This window comes from Cnephaeus nilssonii, assembly GCF_951640355.1.
Source record: "Cnephaeus nilssonii genome assembly, chromosome: 14".
Lineage (NCBI taxonomy): Eukaryota > Metazoa > Chordata > Mammalia > Chiroptera > Vespertilionidae > Cnephaeus > Cnephaeus nilssonii.
The window spans coordinates 888,183-908,604 of NC_137085.1; the positions used below are offsets into that span (position 1 = coordinate 888,183).

A 20,422-nucleotide genomic window follows, 5' to 3' on the forward strand; every position below is an offset into this window, starting at 1 on the left:
CCGAGCGGCAGGGCGAGCGCGGGGGAGGGGCGCGGCCGGGGGCGGGGCCTGCGCGGCCGCCCCGCTACGTCAGTTTCGCGGGAAGCTTTGTGCCGGCACCGGCTCTCTCGCCGCCCCCGACCCCGCGTTTTACCCCGGATCCCGCGCCCCGCCCCTGCGCCGCCCCGATCCCTGGGCAGCTCCTGGCGTTGCGCCCCCGGCTGTCCGCGGGCCCGTGGTTAGGGTGCTGGACTCGCCGCGGCTCCCATAAACGGCCCTCCGACCAGGGCAGCGGGCAGGGGCGGGATCGGGGGTGAGCGCGGGACCCAGGTGCCCGGCCGCCGAGAAGCAAGGCTGGGGGCCCGCGCCTGCAGGACAGGGGAGAAGCCCAGCGGGGGGCCCTCCTCCCCCCTGGCGTGTCCCCTCCGCACGGGGGCGTGTTCGGGACCAGGCGGCCGGCCCCCGACCCCAGGCTACACCAGCCTTCCCGGCCGCAGGCTCCCTAACCGGGGTGGGCGATGTCCAGGGCGCAGACCCGCTTGCTCCAGGGACGCCCAGCTGCCTCTTGGGGACGAGGGGGCGCCTGCCTACCAGCCTTGCCTCCTGGCAACCACTCCAGCTTGGCTTTTGCTCCCAGGACCCACCCGTGCGCGTACATTTAAAGCGCCTGCTCATATTCCAGCGAGGAAGGCAGAAAAAGCCCGTGATGAGTGAGTTATGTGCGGTGTTAGGAGGCCATACCTGCCGCGGGGGAAACACGTAGGTCAGCTTTAGAGGTTGGGGGTCCTGGTGAAGGTGGGGAGCAGAGTAGGCCTGACCCACAAGTCAGTGGAAGGAGGGGGCCTGAGTCATGGCAGCACACAGGGGAGCGCATTCCAGGCAGTGGGATGAGCCTCTGCAAAGGCCCCGAGCTGGGGACATTCCTGGCATGTTTGAAAATGGAGGTGTCCGCCCCGCTGGTGTGGCTCAGTGGGTTGAGCATCGTCTTATGCACCAAGTGGTCACCTGTTCAATTCCTGGTCATGTCAGGGCACATGCCTGCATTGCTGCTCCATGGGGGGGGGGGGGGAGGCGCAGCCTGGGATGTTTCTGTCTCTCCCTCTCTCTTCCTCTCTAAAATCAATGGAAACATTTAATAAAAAAAAAGAAAAGAAAATGGAGGTGGCTATTGTGACCAGACTGGAGTGCTGAGCAATAGACTCTTGGCAGGACTTTGACTTTTACACTCAGAAGGGAGGACACCATGAGATACCACCGCACACCTATCAGATGGTTATCATCAATGAAGCAATGAATCAAACAAGTGTGGGCGAGGAAGTGGGGGGCGGGCAACCCTCGTGCATTGTTGCTGGGATTACAAATTGGTGCCGCCACTATGAAAAACAATGTCTGTCCCAGTATCTGTTGGTGCATAACAAACCACCCCAAAACTTCCCGGCTTCAAGCAACCATTTACTTCCTCGTGGTTCTGTAATCCAGATTGGACTCAGCTGGGTGGTTCTGCGGTTGGCTGGTGCGGTCAGCTGTCTCCATTTGTCACCAATTCCTTTTCTCCTGGTAAGTGTGTGATGCTCCACCCAATTGGTCCTGTGACTGTTCTGATGCACTTACCATCGTAGAAGGTTCTGGAACTCAGAGCCCAGGACTGAGGACAGGCAGCTTCGCCTTCCTCCACCTTGGTGACATACCGCCAGGTCGTCAGTCTCACTATGTGGAGACCATCACGCTGTGCTAACCCCCAAACCAGCCATGTGGAGAGGCCTCACCGAGGACACCTGACCAGGTGTGTCACCTGACCACACCTGGGCTACCCCTGCCACCGGGGCAGGTGAGGCATCAGACATGTATGTGAAAAAGACTTCTTGGCCCTGACCTGTTTGGCTCAGTGGATAGAGCGTCAGCCTGCAGACTGAAGGGTCCTGGGTTCCATTCCGGTCAAGGGCACATGCCTGGGTTGCGGGCTCTATTCCCAGTGGGGGGTGGGGGGGCATGCAGGAGGCAGATGATCAATGATTCTCTCTCATCATTGATGTTTCTATCTCCCTCTCCCTTTCTGAAATCAATAAAAAATATTTTAAAAAAGAAAAGAAAAAAGATGTCTTGGATGTTCCATTCTCAGCAGATACCGCACGGAACAGAAGAGCCTCAGGTGAGGGCAGCCTCGTTGTCACAATAAGTAATCAATTGGGGTAGTTTGTTCTGCAGCAGTAGCTAGCGGACACAGCCAGGGCCGCTCAGCCACAGTCCCTGGGTATGATTGAGGCAAGAAGTCTGAGCCAGGGGCACTCAGGTGTCCAGGCAATCTCTCTCTCCCTCTCTTCCTCTCTCTCTCCTTCTCTCTCTCTCTCTTTCAGGTTTCCCTAGCAGGTAAGCAGGCATTATTGTGTGGCAGCTCCCACACCCAAGGGAACGAGATGAGCAGCTGCCAGGCCTCCTGAGCCCCTGCAGCTGGTGTGGCGTCCCTTGTCACAGCATCACCGGTCAAAGCCAGCCCAGGCCGGCCAAGGGTCCGTGGTGGGGATGAGCCCACCTTCTGATGGGAGAAACAGCGCACCTGGAAAAGGGATGGGAGAAGGGGTTGGCAGGCATCTCTGAGACAAACTAACCAAGCCATGGGAGGGGCAGCTGGTGTTCCTGGCAGAGCTGTGGGAAGGAGAGATGGATTGACAGTGTTATGTGCCTACCTGTGATGCTTTGACATCTGGGGGGCCCTGTGACCTTGGGAGAGACTGCCTCCCAGAGCTAATTCCTGGAGACAGCAAGCAACTTCCTGGGACCACACCTTTCACATGCAAACTGACCAATCCAGAGCCCCCACTTGCACCCACCTCCTTTATCTCCCTCACTCACCACGCCAGGATTTCTCTGCCTTCATCCCCACAGGGCCAGGTACTGGACACTGGAGACCACCCCCAGGGACCGGAGCCCACTGAGATTACTCACAGCCTCCACTGCCTCACCCATTCCTTCCCACAGCGAGCGAGCAGTTGTCTGTTTGTCTGTCACCTCAGGCAATTAGAACAAGTCCTGGGTACACTTTATTTGGGTGCATATTGATTTCAGAGAGGGAGAGGGAGAGATAGAAACATCCGTGATGAGAGTCATGGATTGGCTGCCTCCTGCACTCCCCACAGTAGGGATTGAGCCCACAACCTGGCATGTGCCCCGATGGGGAATTGAACCATGACCTCCTAGTTCATAGGTCCATGCTCAAGCACGGAGCCCCATCGGCCGGGCAAAGCTTTGAAGGTGACAAGGAAATGTCTAGACATGGCCACAGGGCTCAGGAGGGCACCCAAAGGCACGGGAGTTGTGTGAAAATAAACATCTACCTGGAGACACCCAGGAAGCCCGGCGCCAGGAGAGCAAGAGGAAAGGGTCGTTGAGAGAAAGGCGGTCAGCACATGGGTGCGGTGGCGGCGGGTGTGAGGGCCGGCAGCAGCTTCCCGAACAGGGGACGGGTGGGCGATGGAGTCGGAATAAAGGCTGGGGGGGGGGGGGGCGCAAATGGGGGTCCAATTGTGGGAGACAGAGGGTGACCCGAGATAAAAACCACCTACTCTCTCTCCTCATTTATTCCATCTCAGCAGCAGCCAGCACACACCTCTTCTTCCTCCTTGACTTCTGTAGTGACAGGTGGCATTTTGGGATGCCCACAATCCCCTCCTTCCCCTGGGCACCCTGCCCTTGCTCAGGAATCCCCTCATTTGCACAGTCAGACTCTCCCTCTGGGGTACATCAGGCTCTAGGAAGCCAGGTGGGGTCTGGCGCCGCCTGCCTACCCACCCGCCCCCCAGCTCTCCAGGGCTCCCTGGCCCCTCCCTTTCCTCACATGGCCCAGTGGGACCCTGGGAGCAGGAAGTCCCGCCCCTTTTGCTGGAGGGCTAGATTAGGTCTCTGTGGGTTTCACCCCAAACTCCAATGTCATCAGCGCCCTGGCGTGAGTTACCATCTACACACGAGCGCGTAACAAATCTTTAATCCTTCGTCTCCCCCAAATTCATGCGAAGTGCCCAACGGGCATCCCAGACTCTGCGGGTCATGAATTTCTCCCTCACCCCAAACAACTTATACCGAGGCCAGTTTTCTCCAGCAGAAAATGCCACCCCGTTCACCCAGCGGACCTCGACGCCCTCCTTCAGGCACCCCATATTTAACTAGCAGGGGGCGCCCATTGCCGCCGCTCTGAGCTCTGAGCTCTGAGCTGGCACGACCTTCTCTCTCCTAGGCTCTCTGGTCTCCCGCGTGCACTCTCCCCGCCTTCACCCCGCCACACACTTCCCTCTCCACCCGCCTTGCCTTTTAGAGACGATACATCAGAGTCTGTCCCTCCGCGCCCTGGAGTCACGCACATCCCGCCCCACACAACCTCAGCCCCGCACCCACGTGTTCAGGGCCGGTTCCGCCGGCAGGCCGCTCCAGGGACCCCACCCTGAGCCCCAGGACCGCCGCGTGCTCCCCGCGCACGCACACCCGCCGGCCAGCCCTCCGGGCGTCCTTCCGCGGAGTGACGCGCGGGGCTCAGAGAGGGACCCTTCCCAGCCAGCGGGCCCCGACCCTGCACCGTCTCCTCCGGTCCCCAGCCCCAGCCCGGGCCACGGCCCCGCCTCCGCGGGAGGTGAGCCGGCCTCTCTCCCGGGGCAGCGGGAGTGCCCGTGCGCCGGGTCCCCGGACCCGACCGGACCTCCAACCTGCGGGCCGGAGGCGGGGCCGCGGGCTGACCGGGCGGGGATGGGGACCGGAGGAGACGAGGGGACAGGGCCCGGAAAAAACCCAGCGGACGAGGGGTGCGACCGACTTGGGGGCGGGTCCGGGAGAGGGCGTGGCCCGGGGCGTGGCCTGGCGGGGCGGGCCTGGAAGGCTTGAGGCGTGGCTGAGACGGGGGACGGGCTCGCGAGCGTAAGGCGTGGCCGAGGGCGTGGCCCCACAATGGGGGCGGGGACGTGGGCGTGGTCACACAAGGGGACTGGCAGGATGGGGCGTGGTCTGGCCTGCGGCGTGTCCCGATTGGAGGAAGGGCCGACGGGGCGGGGTCGAGGGCGAGTCGGACCGGTGCGGTGCTCAGAGCAGAGCCGGCCAGCAGGCGGGCGGGGGCAGCAGCGAGCGGCCGTCCGGTCGGGCCCGCGGGCGGCATGGGGCGGGTGCAGCTCTTCGAGATCCGCCTGAGCCACGGCCGCATCGTCTACAGCCCCGGGGAGCCGCTGGCAGGGGCCGTGCACGTGTGCCTGGGGGCGTCTCTGCCCTTCCGAGGTGGGCGCGGGTCGCCTTGGGGCGGGCCGGGCGGGGGTGGGTTCAGGTGGCTGCGCCCGCTCCTGGGGCTGGGCCGGGGCTCCCGGAAGCGCTGCCGAGGCCGCTGAGTCTGGGACACCCCCTTCTCCCCTAACACAGTCCAGGGCCCGTATGGGCGCCACTCGGGTGCCCCGGGTGCTGGGAGTGGTGGGTGGGAGGCCGGCGGCGTTCGGGGCAGAGCCGGGAGGCCTGGGTGGCCCAGTCTTCCGCTTCTTCCCTTCCTGCCCTCTCCGCCCGCCCGGGTGAAGGCTTAGAGCTGTCCGCCTTGGCAGAGCCCACTGTGACCTGGACACAGGCGAGCTCCGCCCCTCCCTGCCGGGGCTCCGGGGTCCGCTGTGCCCTGCACCTGCTGGGCCCTTACTTGGAGGCGGGGCTCCTGGCGCAGACAGTCCCACTGCCGAGTCTGCGGGTTCCCAGCTGGACCCACGGGCTACCCGGGCACCTGCTTACGTCCAGTCTAAGCTTGTACTTGTGCACTGGGGTGTCTTGCTCACCCCTGGGTGCCCCAGGCCCCCGGCCCCGCTGGTATCTGGGAGGTGAACCTGAGCCCTCCTGGCCTGTCCCCCTGCGGCTGCAAACACCTGGGGCTTTGGAACTGGGTATCAGGTTGCCGCAACCGCCCTCCCCAGCACCCTCCCCAGGTGCCGGCCTCTCCGGTCCGAGGTGTCCCCCCGGGACCTGGGTGAGTCCTCGGGGCTCGACCCTCAGGGTGGGGGTGGGGGATCCCTGGCTCCGAGCGCAAGGTTGTGCGTCGTGTCCCTCCACCTCAGGGTGCTCCTCCATCTCGGGGTGCTCAGCCAAAACCACAGCCGCCCGGCTCCCCCCTGGACCTTGGCCCTCCAGACCCCTGTGTGGTTGACAGCTCAGCACTTCTGGTCCCCACAGAGGGCCGAGAGCCCCCCTGGGCAGCCGCCGCCTCCGTCCTGGACAGGCCTCACCTGCCCCTCACGCCACAGTGGGAGGCCACGGGGGTCTGAGAAGAGGCTGGTGTAAGGAGCCTGCTCACCTCTCGCTGGGGGTTCGGCCTGTGGAGTCTCCTCCCCACGAGACCGTCACCCCCTTTCTCATCTCCCCAGTTGGAGTTTGGGGTTTGGGTGGGAGTGGGTGTGGCAGGGGCACAGCAGGGACCACGCGGTCCTTCCCTGGGGCACAAGCGAGGGGTGAGAAGTGCGATGGGGCATGCTTTCCAGCGGGAGAGTGCTGTGCTGGGCCCAAGGAAGGAGGCGCAGCCGCGCAGCTGGGGCAACTGAGTGCCAAGCTCATCACCTGGCTTGTCCACCTGTCACCTCCTGGAGCCGGGGCCCGGGAGCAGGCTGTTGCTGACCACAGTGGAGGGATGGCCCAAGCTGTGGGGGACTGGTCTGGCCTGGACAGAGCCCCCCGGCCTTTGTGTGGTGGGTGGGCTGTGGGTGAACGGACAGCTGCCACAGAAGCCGAGGGAGCCCCGCTGGTGGTCCCACCTGTGAAAGTGCGGGCCTCAGGGCGGGAGAGGGAACGGTGGGGGATGGGCGGGGAGCAGGTGGGCTTGGCCAGGTGACCCTGGGAGCAGAGGGCGTGTGGGCGCTGAGCTGCGCTGGGCTTTCTCCCAGCAGGCCTGGGTCGGGGAAAGGAAAGATGGTCTCTTTTTCCTTCTTTTATTCAAAAGATACTTGTTGAACCCTTGCTGCCAGCCAGTGATCAGTGGGGAGACCTCCGTCCCGGGAAGGACATGGAGGAGGACAGCAGCCAGCCCCCCGCCCCACCCGCTCACTGAGCTCCTGTCACGGGCCAGACACCACCCTCCCACTTCCTGTGGTCCGACTCGGCGAATTCTCGTGGCCGCCCGGGAGGTGGGCGCTGTCATCCTCCTGTGACAGATTTGGAACCAGGACAGAGAGAACGGGCTCGTGGGCTAGACGCAGGGAAAGAAAAGATGATTTTCTTTTTATTTTTAAAAACATATTTTTAATATATTTTTATTGATTTCAGAGAAGAAGGAAGAGGGAGAGAAACATAGAAACATCCATGATGAGAGAGAATTATTGATGGGCTGCCTCCTGCACGCCCCCTCCTGGGGATCGAGCCACAACCGGGCTGGAATTGAACCTGGGACCTTTCAGTTCGCAGGCTGATGCTCTATCCACTGAGCCAAACCGGCCAGGGCTAATATATTTGTACTAGAGGCCCAGAGCATGAAATTCGTGCACTCGGGGGTGGGGTCCCTCAGCCCAGCCTGCGCCCTCTCGCAGTCCGGGAGCCTGGGGGGGGGGGGGAGGGCCAAGCCGTCAGTCGGACATCCTTAGTACTGCTGTGGAGGCGGGAGAGGCTCCCACCACCGCCACTGCGCTCACCAGCCTTGAGCCTGGCTTCTGGCTGAGCAGCGCTCTCCTTGTGGGAGTGCACCGACCACCAGGGGGCAGCTCTTGCGTTGAGTGTCTGCCCCCTGGTGGTCAGTGCATGTCATAGCGACTGGTCGTTCTGCCGTTCGGTCGATTTGCATATTAGCCTTTTATTATATAGGATTGATTTCAGAGAGGAAGGGAGAGATAGAAACATCAGTGATGATAGAACCATTGATCGGCTGCCTCCTGCACGCTCCTCACTGGGGATCGAGACCACAACCCGGGCATGTGCCCTTGACCAGGAATTAAACCGTGACTTCCAGGTTCATGGGTTGACGCTCGACCACGGAGCCATCCCAGCGGGGCCACGTGGTGATTTTCCTTGGAGAACTGGAGCAGCCCCAAACATCCAAACAGGGGTACCCGTCAGTTCAGTGCTGCTGTCCGTGATACGTCCCAGCACTGGGAAGCTGAGCGTCCGCACCTGGATGGCGCAGCACGGGCCGCAGCCTGCTCAGCGCTGTGAGCGCACCGGCCCGTCGGCATCTGCGCAGTGGGCACTGCGGTGCGATGGCCGCGCTCTCCTCCAGGGGCAGGCAGCGCGCTGCGTGCCCATCCCTCTGCTCCATCGTCCTGGAGAAGAGGGTGGAAGGAACAGGACAGTTTCCTCGGAGACGGAGACTGGACGCGGCTCATTCCGTCGGGGTCCCGAAGGGGCCTCCGTGTGTGCAGAGGGCTCTTTGCTGGGCATTGGGAAGGCCACGCGCGTGGGCCCTCGGGGGTAACCAATGTTCGCTGTGATACCGGTTCTCTTTCCGGGGTCAGGTGCCCCCACAGCACTTCACCTGAACTCTGGGGGGCAGGCCAAGCTGGGCGGGGGAGTCTCGCCACCCACCGTGCCCGTGGACTGGGCCTCGATTGTCGGCCTTATGAGCGGCGGTGCTTGGGGCTCCTGGGTAGATAGTGTGAGGTTCTGAGAGCTGCTGGGTCCCTGGTCCCTGCCCATCCTGCCTGGCACCTCTCCAGGCCCCTAGCGCCTACATTTGGTTACTGCAGCGTGTCTGTTTCCCCCTCAACGCCTCAAAGTATTTAATAGTTGCCAATCGGAAGGTTACAAGTGAATGGAGCCTGTGCCTCGTCTGCTACTATGTAAACCCCACGTAACAACTCATCCCTGAGCTAAGTGGAGTTAGCTCCGTGTGGTGGGTAGGAATTTGGGCAGAGGTGGGCAGATCCATCCTTCAGCTCCGTGTGCCGTCCACTGGGGTCACTTGGCAGTGCCAGGCGGGCACCAGGCCCGTCGGGGGACCACCGCATCCCTCTGGCACACACTTGGCCCCAGCATCCCCAGGGCAGCGGGATCAAGTGGGGCCGCGCCCCGTCCACGGGAGGGTTAAAGCTGGGCGGCTTTCCCGGGCCCACCACCCTGCCCTCTCTGCCCTCTCTGCCTGCCTGGCTGCTCCTGGGCTGTGAGGGGCGGTAGGAGCCCTGCTGCCCCAGATTTCAGGGTGGGGACACTTCCAGGCCTGGACCCAGGGGGCTCGGCTGACGGAGGAGCGAGGGTTAGAGAGCAGGCGGAGGTCCCCGAGGGGAGACGGGATGGCACAGAGGCCGAAGGCTGGTCGCTGGCAGTGCCGACGGGGGCGGGGGAGAGCCAGGGCCCTGTAGGAGCCGTGTGCCGAGGGTGACGCACAGGAAGTCTGTCAGCAGGTGGGCCAGCCTGGGGAGACATGGCCACGGCTGGCCTGGCTGACCCCGGGCCCGGGCCCCGGGCGCTTCCTCCATGGAGGCTCCGTCAGTCAGGTGCCAGACTCTGCGTCACCTTCCCCTCACCTGACACTGAGTCAGGGAAGGAGTGGGACTGGGCGGAGATGCCGAGGTCTCTGACCTTGACTCAGGCCTGCATGAGAGGTGGGTGGGGCCGCAGGGCCACCTGCCACTCAGCTTCTGCCCCTCTACCTGCTCGGTGTCCGGCCTCCTGGGCTGGACCAGCGTGGCCGCTGCCCCTCTGGGACTCAGCGCAGAGGTGTTGGACTGAGACGTTCGAGTTCCTGACCACAGAACAGCGGCTGCCAAGGGTTCCTGGCCTGGGCGCTTGCGCTGGGGAGCAGGGGAGCGGACCAGGCCTCTCTGGATGCAGAAAACCAGCCTGCTGGGCAGCGCCGGCCCAGGAAGTCCAGGCTGACCCCACCCGCCATTGTGCGCCTTTTCTGCTCCGGCGGGTCTGACCACATTCCTGCAGGGTGAGGCCAGCAGCGCGCTCCCTGGGGGTGCAGGGTGCCTCCCCGGCTAACTGACTTACTGACTTGCCTGTGAGGCAGCGTGAAGGCCGGTCAGCGGTCAGCAGCCCCGTGGGCCTCTGTTCCTCATTCATGCCCCAAGCACCCCCACTGGGAGCCGGGTTCTCACCGGAAAACCCGGTCTGGCAGGCCCAGGCGTGTCCTCTGGGTGACCCGGGGGCAGCAGCACAGGTGTCCAGCGCCTCACCACCCTGGCTCCCCGTGAGCACCCCGGGCGGGGGATGGGCAGGAGCTGTCTTCTAAAAGGCAGCAAACCATGCTGGCCTTCTCAGGCCCCAACTCGGGGCGGGCGGGGGGGGGGGGGCGGGCTGCCAGCCCTGCTTGAATGCCTGTGCTGGGGGCAGGGAGGGCCGGGCCGGGGCCGGCTGGGGCTCACACCTGTCCCCATTCTTGCAGCGATCCGGGTGAGCTGCACCGGCTCCTGCAGGGTCTCCGCCAAGGCCAACGACGCCGCGTGCGTGGCGGAGGAGGGCTACGTCAACAGCGCCCTGTCGCTGGCGGACAAAGGTGCGTCTGCCTGGCAGCCTGGCTGTCCACCCCTCTTTCCATCTGCCTCTGGGAACCCGGTACTGGCCGCCCTCTCGCGGGGCTGTGCACCCTGATGGGTCTCTCTCCCTGGCAGGCTCTGGGCCTCGCCCGAGAGGGGCAGCTGCTCCTGGATGTGGGGGCTGCAGCCTCCGGGACAGCTCTGAGCCCTGTCGTTTAAGCCCGTGGTCGGCAAACTGCGGCTCGCGAGCCACATGCGGCTCTCTGGCCCCTGGAGTGTGGCTCTTCCACAAAATACCACGGCCTGGGCGAGTCTATGTTGAAGAAGTGGCGATCGAAGGAGTTTAAGTTTAAAAAATTTTGCTCTCAAAAGAAATGTCAATCGTTGTGCTGTTGATAGTTGGCTCTGTCGACTAATGAGTTTGCCGACCACTGGTCTAAGCCAAGCTCTCGGCCCATCCTTTGCCCAGGCCTTGGCCCTGTGCTGCTGGGCGCTGGGCGCAGGGGCGGGGCATCCCAGCAGCCAGAGCAGCGCAAGCCGCTTGGCTGTGGCGCCTGCTTCTCTCCTGGGCCCTGTGGTGTCCCCTCGGCCCCCCCACACCTCCCTGATGTCTCCGCAGGGAGCCTGCCTACTGGAGAGCACAGCTTCCCCTTCCAGTTTCTGCTTCCTGGTGAGCGAGCACCCAGCCGGCCGGGCCAGGCCTGGTGGTGATGGTTGGTGGGGGAGGGGGAAGGTGGGGGGCCAGTTGGGTGCCAGTCTGTGCTCTCTCTCCAGCCACGGCACCCACGTCTTTCGAGGGCCCCTTTGGGAAGATCGTGTACCAGGTGCGGGCCACCATCGACACGCCGCGCTTTTCCAAGGATCACCAGTGCAGCTGTGTGTTCTACATCTTGAGCCCCCTGAACCTGAACAGCATCCCGGACATCGAGGTGAGGGGGGGCTGGTGGCCCCCTGGGTGGCCCCCACTTCAGCGACGCCCTGTCCCCGGCGAAGGTAGGCGGGCCAGGGTCTGGAAGAGCAGTGACCTCCCTGTCCCGAGCTGACCGTGCTTTGTCCAGGGTCCGGGTATGGCGGGGCTGAGTGGGCGGGGCCAGGGTCCACAGGGTCCACCAACTGTCTGCCCCTCCCCCTCCCCCCAAGCAACCCAATGTGGCCTCCACCACCAAGAAGTTCTCCTACAAGCTGGTGAAGACGGGCAGCGTGGTGCTCACGGCCAGCACCGACCTCCGCGGCTATGTGGTGGGGCAGGTGCTGCGGCTGCAGGCTGACATTGACAACCAGTCGGGCAAGGACACCAGCCCGGTGGTGGCCAGTCTGCTGCAGGTCAGGGTCCCCGTGGGGAGTGGGGGGGGGGGGTAGGTCGCTTGCCTGCCAGCGCTCACAGGCTGGCCCTTCCCTAGAAAGTGTCCTATAAGGCCAAGCGCTGGATCTACGACGTGCGGGCCATCGCGGACGTGGAGGGGGCCGGCGTCAAGGCCTGGAGGCGGACGCAGTGGCAAGAGCAGATCCTGGTGCCCGCCCTGCCCCAGTCGGCCCTGCCGGGCTGCAGCCTCATCCACGTCGACTACTACCTGCAGGTGCTGGGGCTGGGGGGCGGCGGGGGGTGGGGGTGGGGAGGGGGCCTGGTGGTCTGGACCCTCACCACCCGCCCCTCGCAGGTCTCCCTGAAGGCGCCTGAAGCCTCCGTGACGCTCCCGGTCTTCATCGGCAATATCGCTATGAACCCAGCCCCGCCAAGTCCCCAGCCAGGCCCCGGGCCACCTCCTGGGGCTCAGTCCTTGGTGGTGCCCTCTGCCCCGCCCCAGGAGGAGGCTGGGGCTGAGGCCACGGGCCAGCCCCCCTTGGCGGACCCTGTCTCCCTCTTTGCCAAGAGCCACGTGCAGCTGCGGACGCCTGCCGCCTTCGGGGCAGTGCCTGGCGCCCCTGAACCCTGTCCTCCGGGCGGCAGCCCCGCCTCCCACCCTCTGCCCCCTGCCTTGTGCGTCTCCACAGGTGCCACTGTGCCCTACTTCGCAGACGGGTCTGGAGGGCCGGTGCCCCCCACCAGTTCCTTGATCCTCCCCCCGGAGTACAGCCTGTGGGCCCACCCCTGTGGTGAGTGAGGGCCTGGGGCCTGGGGCCTGGGTAGGGAGGTGCCACGGGCCCCATGCTGACTTCCCTCTCTCCGCAGAGGCCCCGCCGTCCTATGAGCAGAGCTGCGGCAGTGCGGACCCCGGCCTGACCCCCGGGAGCTGACCCCCGCCGCCTCCTCCCAGCGGGCCAACCTCTGCCACGGGACCGGCGCCCAGGGCTCCGTGCCTTTGCTCCCGTCCTGCCCCGGCCCTCTCAGGACTCGATGCGCCCGGCCGGCCCCTCCGCCTCCTCCAGGTGGCCTCTGCGGCCCCCCCAGGTGGCCGCTCCCAGGCCCGGGCCGGCCTGGCTGGACTGGACCCCCGCCCCCCACGGTGTAAATAAAGCATTTCATTTGTATTGCTGGGCGCAGGCCGGCCTCTCGGGCGCCCTCCTGCGGCCGGACGTGCGCCGGCCCAGCCTGGGGGCCCCTCCTCCGGCCGCCCTCATCCCTCCCAGGCGAGGCCCCGCCCACCACCAAGCCCCGCCCCCAGGGCGCCAGCCTCTCTCGACCCGCCCCTTCCGGGCACCTGCCCCTGTCGCTCCTCCCCTCCTGGGCGCGCCCCTCCTCCTAGGTCCCTCCCTCCCGGGCGCGTTCCCCGGGCCCTGGGCCCTGGGTTTCCGGTGTGGAGCCCGGGCGGTAACTCGGAGACTGCATGGCCCGGCCAGCACCCATCCTTCCGGGCAGCGCAGGTTAGAGCTGCGCCAGAGGAGGCCCCGCGGGGGTGAAGGGGAGGGTTTGCCCTTAGCTTTGGCCTCCAGTGTCACGTTGCTGCTGGCTCCACTGCCACGTCCGACAGACTCTGCTTCTTGCCTCCCGTCCAAGTAGGAACACGCAGGCCTGCTCCTGAGGTCTGTGTTTCAAAGGGCCGTCACCTGGGACTCAGGGACCCGCGAGCAGATAGTGTCAGGGTTTTGCAGAAAGATGGTCCCCGAAGGGGCATCCTGCGGGCTTTCCAAGCCCTACCTGGCCAGCGGTCCTGGAACAAAGTTTGGGAAAACGGGAGGTGCGGTTAAGACTTTGGGTTCAAAGTCTGGCTCTGCCATATGGTGAAGGGTGACCTTGGCCGCGGGTCTGTTACCTTAACCCATAACAAACTCATGGGCCTATGAAGGGACAGGTGGAGCCCCCATGCCCCCAACATGCCCAGTTTATTTCTTGAACATCTTTTTTTTAACAGTCCAGAGGGGGAGGGTTTGGGCCTGGTGATGTAGCTGTCATTCTCTGGTCCAGGCTCCCACCCCTGGATCCAGGGCAGCTGTTACAGTTTTCACCCTCACTCAGCTTTCTGGGCCTGCCCCTCCTGCTTTTGGGGGGACAGGCTGGTAGATGATCATTTCTGCACACACCCCACTGGCCACCCTTTGCGGTTGGAAATGTGCTCTTTATCGGGCAGCTATGCACCAGGCCGCATTTTATTATTTGTAGGACGAGAAGAAGACGAAAACTGGAGAAAAGCACAAAGTTTACCACCAACAGGATAACCTAACACATCTGCTAGAAGCTGTAGCCTCAGTCGAAAGGAAAGTCCACACGGGTTCAAATCGCACCTCTGCCCCTAGACAGTTGCGTGGCCTGGAACACAACTCCCTGGCTTTGGTTTGCAGATTCACAGAATGTGGATAAGAACAATGATCTGTCTCTCAGGACTGACCTGATGGTTAGAGTTAACACGTCACGTGCACAGTGCAGCACCTGACATGTTGCCAGTGATCCCGAGGATAGGGGCAGGCTGCCCTCATGGTCCAAAGTAGGAGTGCGGCCGACTTCGGACATTTCACTTGTTTTGGTATTTGCCTGGCAAAGGATGTTTCTTCATATCATTCATTGAACAAATGTTCATGTAAAAAGACATTTATTGATTTCAGAGAGGGAGAGATAGAAACATCCATGATGAGAGGGAATCATTAATCAGCTGCCTCCTGCACGCCCCCACACTGGGGATCGAGCTCGAAACCCAGGCAGTATGTCCTGACTGGGAATCAACCTGTGACCTCCTGGTTCATAGGTCGACGCTCAACCACTGATGTTCATTTTGAATCCTACGTGCCACGTAGAGTTCTAAACACCAGGACACATGACAAAAGCCTTTGGCCTTTTGGACTTACATTATAGTGAGAAAAAACAGACAATATGGCTACGGAGCAAAATGAAGCAAGGACGTTGTGGGGCGCAGTATCATTTTTTAAGTGGCGACGTGGTATTGAGACCCAAGGATGGCAGAGAAGTGAGCCACTCAGATACCTGAGCCGAAAGGGTTTCCGGGACGGGACAGAGGAGGGCCCAAGGCAGGAGTGGAGATGGAGAGGGCAGCCCCAGAGAGGCAGGTGCGGCTGAAGGTGGGTCAGGCTGGGTGGTATGAACCCTGCTGGCTAACTTCCTGAGCCTCCTGTCCGAGGCTCCAGAGCGAGCTTGGGGGTCCCCGCCTGTCACGAGCTGACTTAGGCTGCCAGAAAGAAACCGTTGGAAGGTTTCCTTGGTAGATAGAGGCATCCATTTCCTCCTCTGCACCTGAGTGCACCGTCAGTGACAGACTTAACGGCATTTCCTGGCGTCTTTCTCCCAGGAGACCGAACCTTCATGGGGTTGAGGGGCCGATTAACCTTCAACTCGGCCTCTTCAGTTCTTGTTTTGAAGACTGGCCAGAGAACCCCTGCTTCAGTCCACGCTTCTCTCCTCCACTCCCAGGGGGTGGGAGGAACTGGTCCGGACGTGGGGAACGGGAGGCCTAAGCCGGTGCTTCCAGACAAGGCTGGTGCGCAGGGTCTTGTCCTGTGCACACCTGGGCATGGAGCTTGGGGTGATCAGGGACGCTGCGCGGCTGGGGCACCCCCAAGTCAGGCATCTCCCTTAACCAGAACACCCCCCAACGGGGGCAACCCTCCCCAAGGGGACGTGGAGCACCGTCCCCAACAAGGCACACTCCTTCACAGTCCCGACAGGCCACCGGCTGGGACACCCCCGGGCGGGGCACTGCCCCTAATCGCGGCACCTTCCCTAACGCAGCAACTCTGAACTCGGACTACGCTCCCAGTGGGGCGTCCCCCCAAGTTGGAGCCATTCTCCCCAGTGGGACAGTCCCCTTCCCCGCCTCGGGCGGCCTCCGCAGCCCCGACACCATCCCCAGCTGGGGCATCCCCCATAACCCGCACAGCACCTACGGGCACCCCTTCCCAACCGGGCGCACCCCCACCCAGGGCACCGCCCAGGGACGCAGGGCAGGGCCCGCCCCCAGAGAAGGCCCGCGAACAACGTGTCCGAGGTTAGAGGTCAGGGGTCCTTCCCCGCCCCCGGCCCGCCCGCCGGACGCCTAATTGGGGCGAGCTGGTGTTCGTGAAAAGGCAGGGCCGCCGGCCGCCGGCCGCGCCGCCCCCGGGAAGGCCTTTGCACCGGCCCCGCCCCCGGCCGGCCCGCGCGCCCCGGTTCCGGCTGACGCAGGCCCGCGCCGCGGACGCCGCTGTCCGGGCCACAGTGCGCAGGCGCGGGCGCGGGCGCAGGCGCAGACTCGCCGGGCGGCCCGCCCCGCCCTGGGCCGCGAGGCGCGGGCGGGGCGATGGCGCGCGGGAGGGGCGGGGCCACGCTGCGGGCCCGGGCCATGGCCGCCGCCGATGCCGAGGTGAGGAGCGGGACCGGCGGGCCGGCGGCGGGCGCGGGCGGGCGGCGCGGGGCGGCGGGGTCGGGGGGCGCCGAGCGGGGGCGCCGCGCGGGCGGGCGGGCGGGGGCGCCGCGCCGGAGACGGGCCCGCGCTTCTTCGCCGCCGCTGCGCCTCAGGCCGAGGCCGGGCCGAGGCCCCGGGCGTGCGGGCCGCGCGGCGCCGGGCGCGCTTTGTGCGGGCGCGGGCGGGGGCGGCGCAGCGGGGCGGGTGCGGCGCGGAGCGGGGGAGGCCCGGCCGCCGCCCGCGCCCCCGCCCCCGCCGGCCCGGCGGAGCCCGCGGAGCCGCGAAGACAAAAAGGAAAGTGGGGCGCGCCGGCCAACTTCGCGGCGCGGCCGGGCGAGCCTGTGCGCTCCCGGCGCCTCCGCTGCGCCCCGCTGACCTTCCACTTTGTTCCGAATAGGACGGCCGCGTCTTTAACGAAAAGTTGGCGGTCCGCGCTCCTCCCCGGACAAAGCTGCCGGCCCTGGCGGCTGTCAGCCCGGGAGTGCGCGGCTCGGGTGGATTCCTGAGCGAACGCTCCGCCGGCTCCGGACGGAGAAACTTCCCTTCTTTTGTTAATGCGCCCGGCCTCCCCCTTGGCCGGTGCCGAGGGTGGCGGCACGGGAGTCCCACTCCGGGGCGGACCCCAGCTTCCCGCTGGAGCGAGAGGCGCCGAGCCGGCCCGCGCAAGTGCGGGAGTGTGCGGTCCCGGCTCGCGGAGGGGCGGGTTTGGGAAAGTGGTGACCGAGCCGGTTTCCTGGGCAGTCCCTCCAGGTGCGGCGATGGCCGCGCGCACTTCTAAAGGGCGGGACGCGGCCTGGTGCCCGGGCCAGGCGGGGAACCCAGGTAGTGGACACTCGTTTTGCTCACCTTCCCCTGGCATCGTCGGGAGTGTCGATGTTAGCAGAGTGCAGGGCGGCTGTTAAACTGCACGCGAGGAGTGTGTCCGAGCCCCGCCACATTCCAGGGACAGAAAGGTGAATGCGATAAGGAAGGCGCGTCCGGGCTCGCAGGAGAAGCCCTGCGATGCTCGGTGAGACCGGTGCTCGGTGAGACCGCTTACTGAGCCCTGCTGTGTTGCAGGCACAGCGAGCCCGGGGATAAGTCCCGTCGGCCGTTTTCCTGTTCAACAGGTGAGGGAACCAGACGTGGAAGACACAGGACGAGTCGGTCCTCGGACTAGCACTTGTCCAGGGCCTGGCACATAGTAGGCTTTTCATTAACACCTGATGAGCAGATGGCCCGGGACGCCTCTGACTCCACAGCAGCCCGGGCTGGAGGGCTTGGCTGAGCTGCGGAGAGTGAGAGGAGAGTGAGCTGTGGGCACTGAACGCCACCCCTGTCCGCGCTGCCCCAGCGCCCGCTCTGCAAGGGGCCCGCATGGAAGCCTGGCGGTGTTCGCAGGGGGTGGGTGCTGTCTGCCGTGGGCACCCAAGGACGCAGGCCCAGCGAGGCCCAGGGTTCCGGAGCCTGTGGCAGAGGAGATGGGTGCAGGCGGCTCAGAGCCCCTGCTCCCTAAAAGTGTCCACTCCCCCCTGGTTTCCAGTGTAAAAAGAACTGAGTTCCTGGACTGTGGCCCCACCTCCACTCTGCGGATTAGTAAGCGGGGCTCCTGGGGTTTCCTGTGCGGATCTCCCAGCACCAGCGCCCAGGGTGGCGCACTTGCCTTAAGGCTTTTGACCCAGCGGCCGTCACCTTTCATCAGGAGGCCGCCCCAGGCCAGTCCTGTAATTTTCTGGCCCCCGGGGCTGCCATGTATCTTGAACCTAATGTTTTGTTTCTTAGAATAATGGATGCACATGCAGGTCGTTTAAAAACTCAGATGTTTACAAGAGGCCGCCTCCTGTCCCGCCTTGGGAAAGGCGGCCGCCTGGCAGTCTGGCACGTGCTCCCTGTGTAAGGCACCTGCTATGTGTCGTGTATTAGTCTTTTTCTACTTTTTCATCAACACTTTTAGGGGTTATCTTTTGGCTTCCACTCATGGTAAAGGTGATTGCAGTTCTCTCATACTCTCTTCCCTCGGTAACTCACAATTTTGGTGAAATCCCCATCCAGAATCTTCATTGGTCTGTTCAGGTCATTGTGCCATGCTGAACAGGAGGCTAAACTACAATGAAAAAAAACAACAACAGCCGAAACCGGTTTGGCTCAGTGGATAGAGCGTCGGCCTGCGGACTCAAGGGTCCCAGGTTCGATTCCGGTCAAGGGCATGTACCTTGGTTGCGGGCACATCCCCAGTAAGGGGTGTGCAAGAGGCAGCTGATCGATGTTTCTAACTCTCTATCCCTCTCTCTTCCTCTCTGTAAAAAATCAATAAAATATATTTTAAAAAAAACCAACACAACAACAACATATATTTTTATTGATTTCAGAGAGGAAGGGAGGGAGAGAGAGAGAGAGAGAGAGAGAGAGAGAGAGAGAGAGAGAGAGATGGAAATATCAATGATGAAAGAGAATCATTGATCAGCTCCCTCGTGCATGCCCCACACTAGGGATTGAGCCCGAAACCGGGGCATTTGCCCTGACTGGGAATCAAACCCATGACCTCCTGGTTCACAGGTTGATGCTCAACCGCTGAGCCACATCAGGTGGGCTACAATTTTTTTTTTTTTGGCACATCCTTTTCTTCTGCCTTGGAGTCAATAATTGCCTTCATTTCTCATTTGTCCAGTTTCCTTTGAACCTCAGAATAATGTTCTCACACCTTTCATTCTGTAAAACATTTTTAAAAAATATTTTTATTGATTTCAGAGAGGAAGAGAGAGGGAGAGAGAGATAGAAACATCAGTGAGAGAGAATCATTGATTGGCTGCCTCTTGCAGGCCTCCTACTGGGGATCAAGCCCACAACCCAGGCATGTGCCCTTGACTGGAATCGAACCTGGGACCCTTCAGTCCGAAGGCCGACGCTCTATCCACTGAGCCAAACCGGCCAGGGCAAAACAGTTCTCATTTTACGTTTTCACCACTTATCTCAGCTCACCAGTGTTCCCGCAGCTGCTGCGCCACGCTGCCCCCATCAGGGTGCTGACCTCCAGGGAGTTCTCCCCCTTCCTGGAGAGGCGGACCTTCACCGCGGCCAGGCTGCCCTCGCGACCTGCTCCGAGTGCTGGAGCACAGGCCCGGTCCTTCGCAGGGTTTGTTGGGACTTGACTGTCTGACAGGACAGTGGGCTGAGCAGGGCATTCCAGGTGGGAAGTAGTTTGAAGTTACCGCTCCAGCTTCTTCTAGTTTTCATTATTGCTGTCGAGAAGGACAGTGTGATTCTTACTCCTTGGCGAGCGTTCTTCCCCTCCTCACTGAACGTCCAGGGTCACTGCGTCCTCGATGTGATTCGCCTCAGTGGGAGCCTTTTCCACGTGCCGGGTGGTGTGCTAAACGGCCGGGAAATGTGGAGGTGGGTGCCCTTTAGTTTAGGAAGTTTCTGTAGGATGCATTGGAGGCAGGTCATAATCTACTGTTTCCTCTCTGTCCTCCTTTCCCTTCCTTTACTTGAATGTTAGGCTTTTAGTGCTCTAATTCTTAAAATGTCTTCTCCTTGTCAGCATTGGTCTTCTTCTACCTTTTTGGGAGCATCTTTGGTTACTTTCCAATTCTTTCACTGAGTTTTTAACTTCTGCTTTCATGTTCTTTACTGTTCTCTGTTCTTCTTAACCTCCTGTTCTTGTTTTATGTATAATATTCTTTATTTCAATTTTAGTTAAATTTTTTCAATTACAGGTAAAATAAAAATTATTAAAAAGCTCTGACCGGTGTGGCTCAGTTGGTTGGACATAGTCCGGTGCACCACAGGGTTGCTGGTTTGATTCCTGGTCAGAGCACATGGCCACGTTGTGGGCTTGATCCCTCCTGTAGGGGGCGTGCAGGAGCAGTTGATCTATGTTCCACTCTAACATCAATGCTTTTCTCTCCCTCTCCCATCCCCTCTCTAAAAATCAATAAAGACGTTATTAAAAGTGTTTGTCTCTTGCAGTTTCTGTCTCCCTGCATGCTCTTTGATGTATCTGGGCTCTTACGTTCTTGCTGGAGACCTTCCAGTGTCCGGTGGCCCCGTTGGCTGTGTTTCGCCTTTCAGAGTAAAGTGATCCGGATGGAAGGCTGTTTGGGGGTCTTGTTTACTTGTTGGAGGGTGATTGATGCTCATGCTTTCGTTGGCTCTCCCCAGAGGCTCCCGTCTGCCGGTTGGCTTCCTTGGAGAGGGCCCTTCCCCTCTGTCTGGCCTTGTTGGTGTAAGTGGATGTTCTGGAAGGTTAAAGAACAGGAGGAGGCCTGCGGGGCTCAGGGGCACCTTTACCCAATGTTC

General features: G+C 62.5%; 2 protein-coding genes across 5 annotated transcripts in view; both read left to right on the top strand.

Annotated features, from left to right (window-relative positions):
* The first annotated feature begins 5,053 nt into the window (after window positions 1–5,053).
* On the top strand, window positions 5,054–15,709 carry ARRDC1 (arrestin domain containing 1). Its single transcript, XM_079790996.1, has 8 exons — window positions 5,054–5,229; window positions 10,286–10,396; window positions 10,996–11,046; window positions 11,151–11,305; window positions 11,517–11,699; window positions 11,777–11,953; window positions 12,035–12,470; window positions 12,547–15,709. The coding sequence occupies exons 1-8, from the start codon at window positions 5,112–5,114 to the stop codon at window positions 12,609–12,611; spliced, it is 1,296 nt and encodes a 431-aa protein (XP_079647122.1). The 5' UTR covers window positions 5,054–5,111; the 3' UTR covers window positions 12,612–15,709.
* A 314-nt stretch (window positions 15,710–16,023) lies between these two features.
* Window positions 16,024–20,422, top strand: part of EHMT1 (euchromatic histone lysine methyltransferase 1) — a 77,414-nt gene continuing 73,015 nt past the window's right edge. For 3 of the 4 annotated variants that reach the window (XM_079789941.1, XM_079789943.1, XM_079789942.1), the window contains exon 1: window positions 16,024–16,102. In XM_079789941.1, coding sequence (XP_079646067.1) covers window positions 16,040–16,102 — 63 coding nt within the window. In that variant the 5' untranslated portion in view covers window positions 16,024–16,039. The remainder of the gene's footprint in view (window positions 16,103–20,422) is intronic. The other variant, XM_079789944.1, reaches the window with a different exon arrangement.

What these genes read in the sequence shown, in the direction of transcription:
- ARRDC1 (XM_079790996.1), top strand. Translation starts at nt 5,112, where the DNA reads ATGGGGCGGGTGCAGCTCTTCGAGATCCGCCTGAGCCACGGCCGCATC. An exon ending in GGCGTCTCTGCCCTTCCGAG is followed by an intron (nt 5,230 to 10,285) that starts GTGGGCGCGGGT and finishes CCATTCTTGCAG; the next exon opens with CGATCCGGGTGAGCTGCACC. An exon ending in ACGTCGACTACTACCTGCAG is followed by an intron (nt 11,954 to 12,034) that starts GTGCTGGGGCTG and finishes CGCCCCTCGCAG; the next exon opens with GTCTCCCTGAAGGCGCCTGA.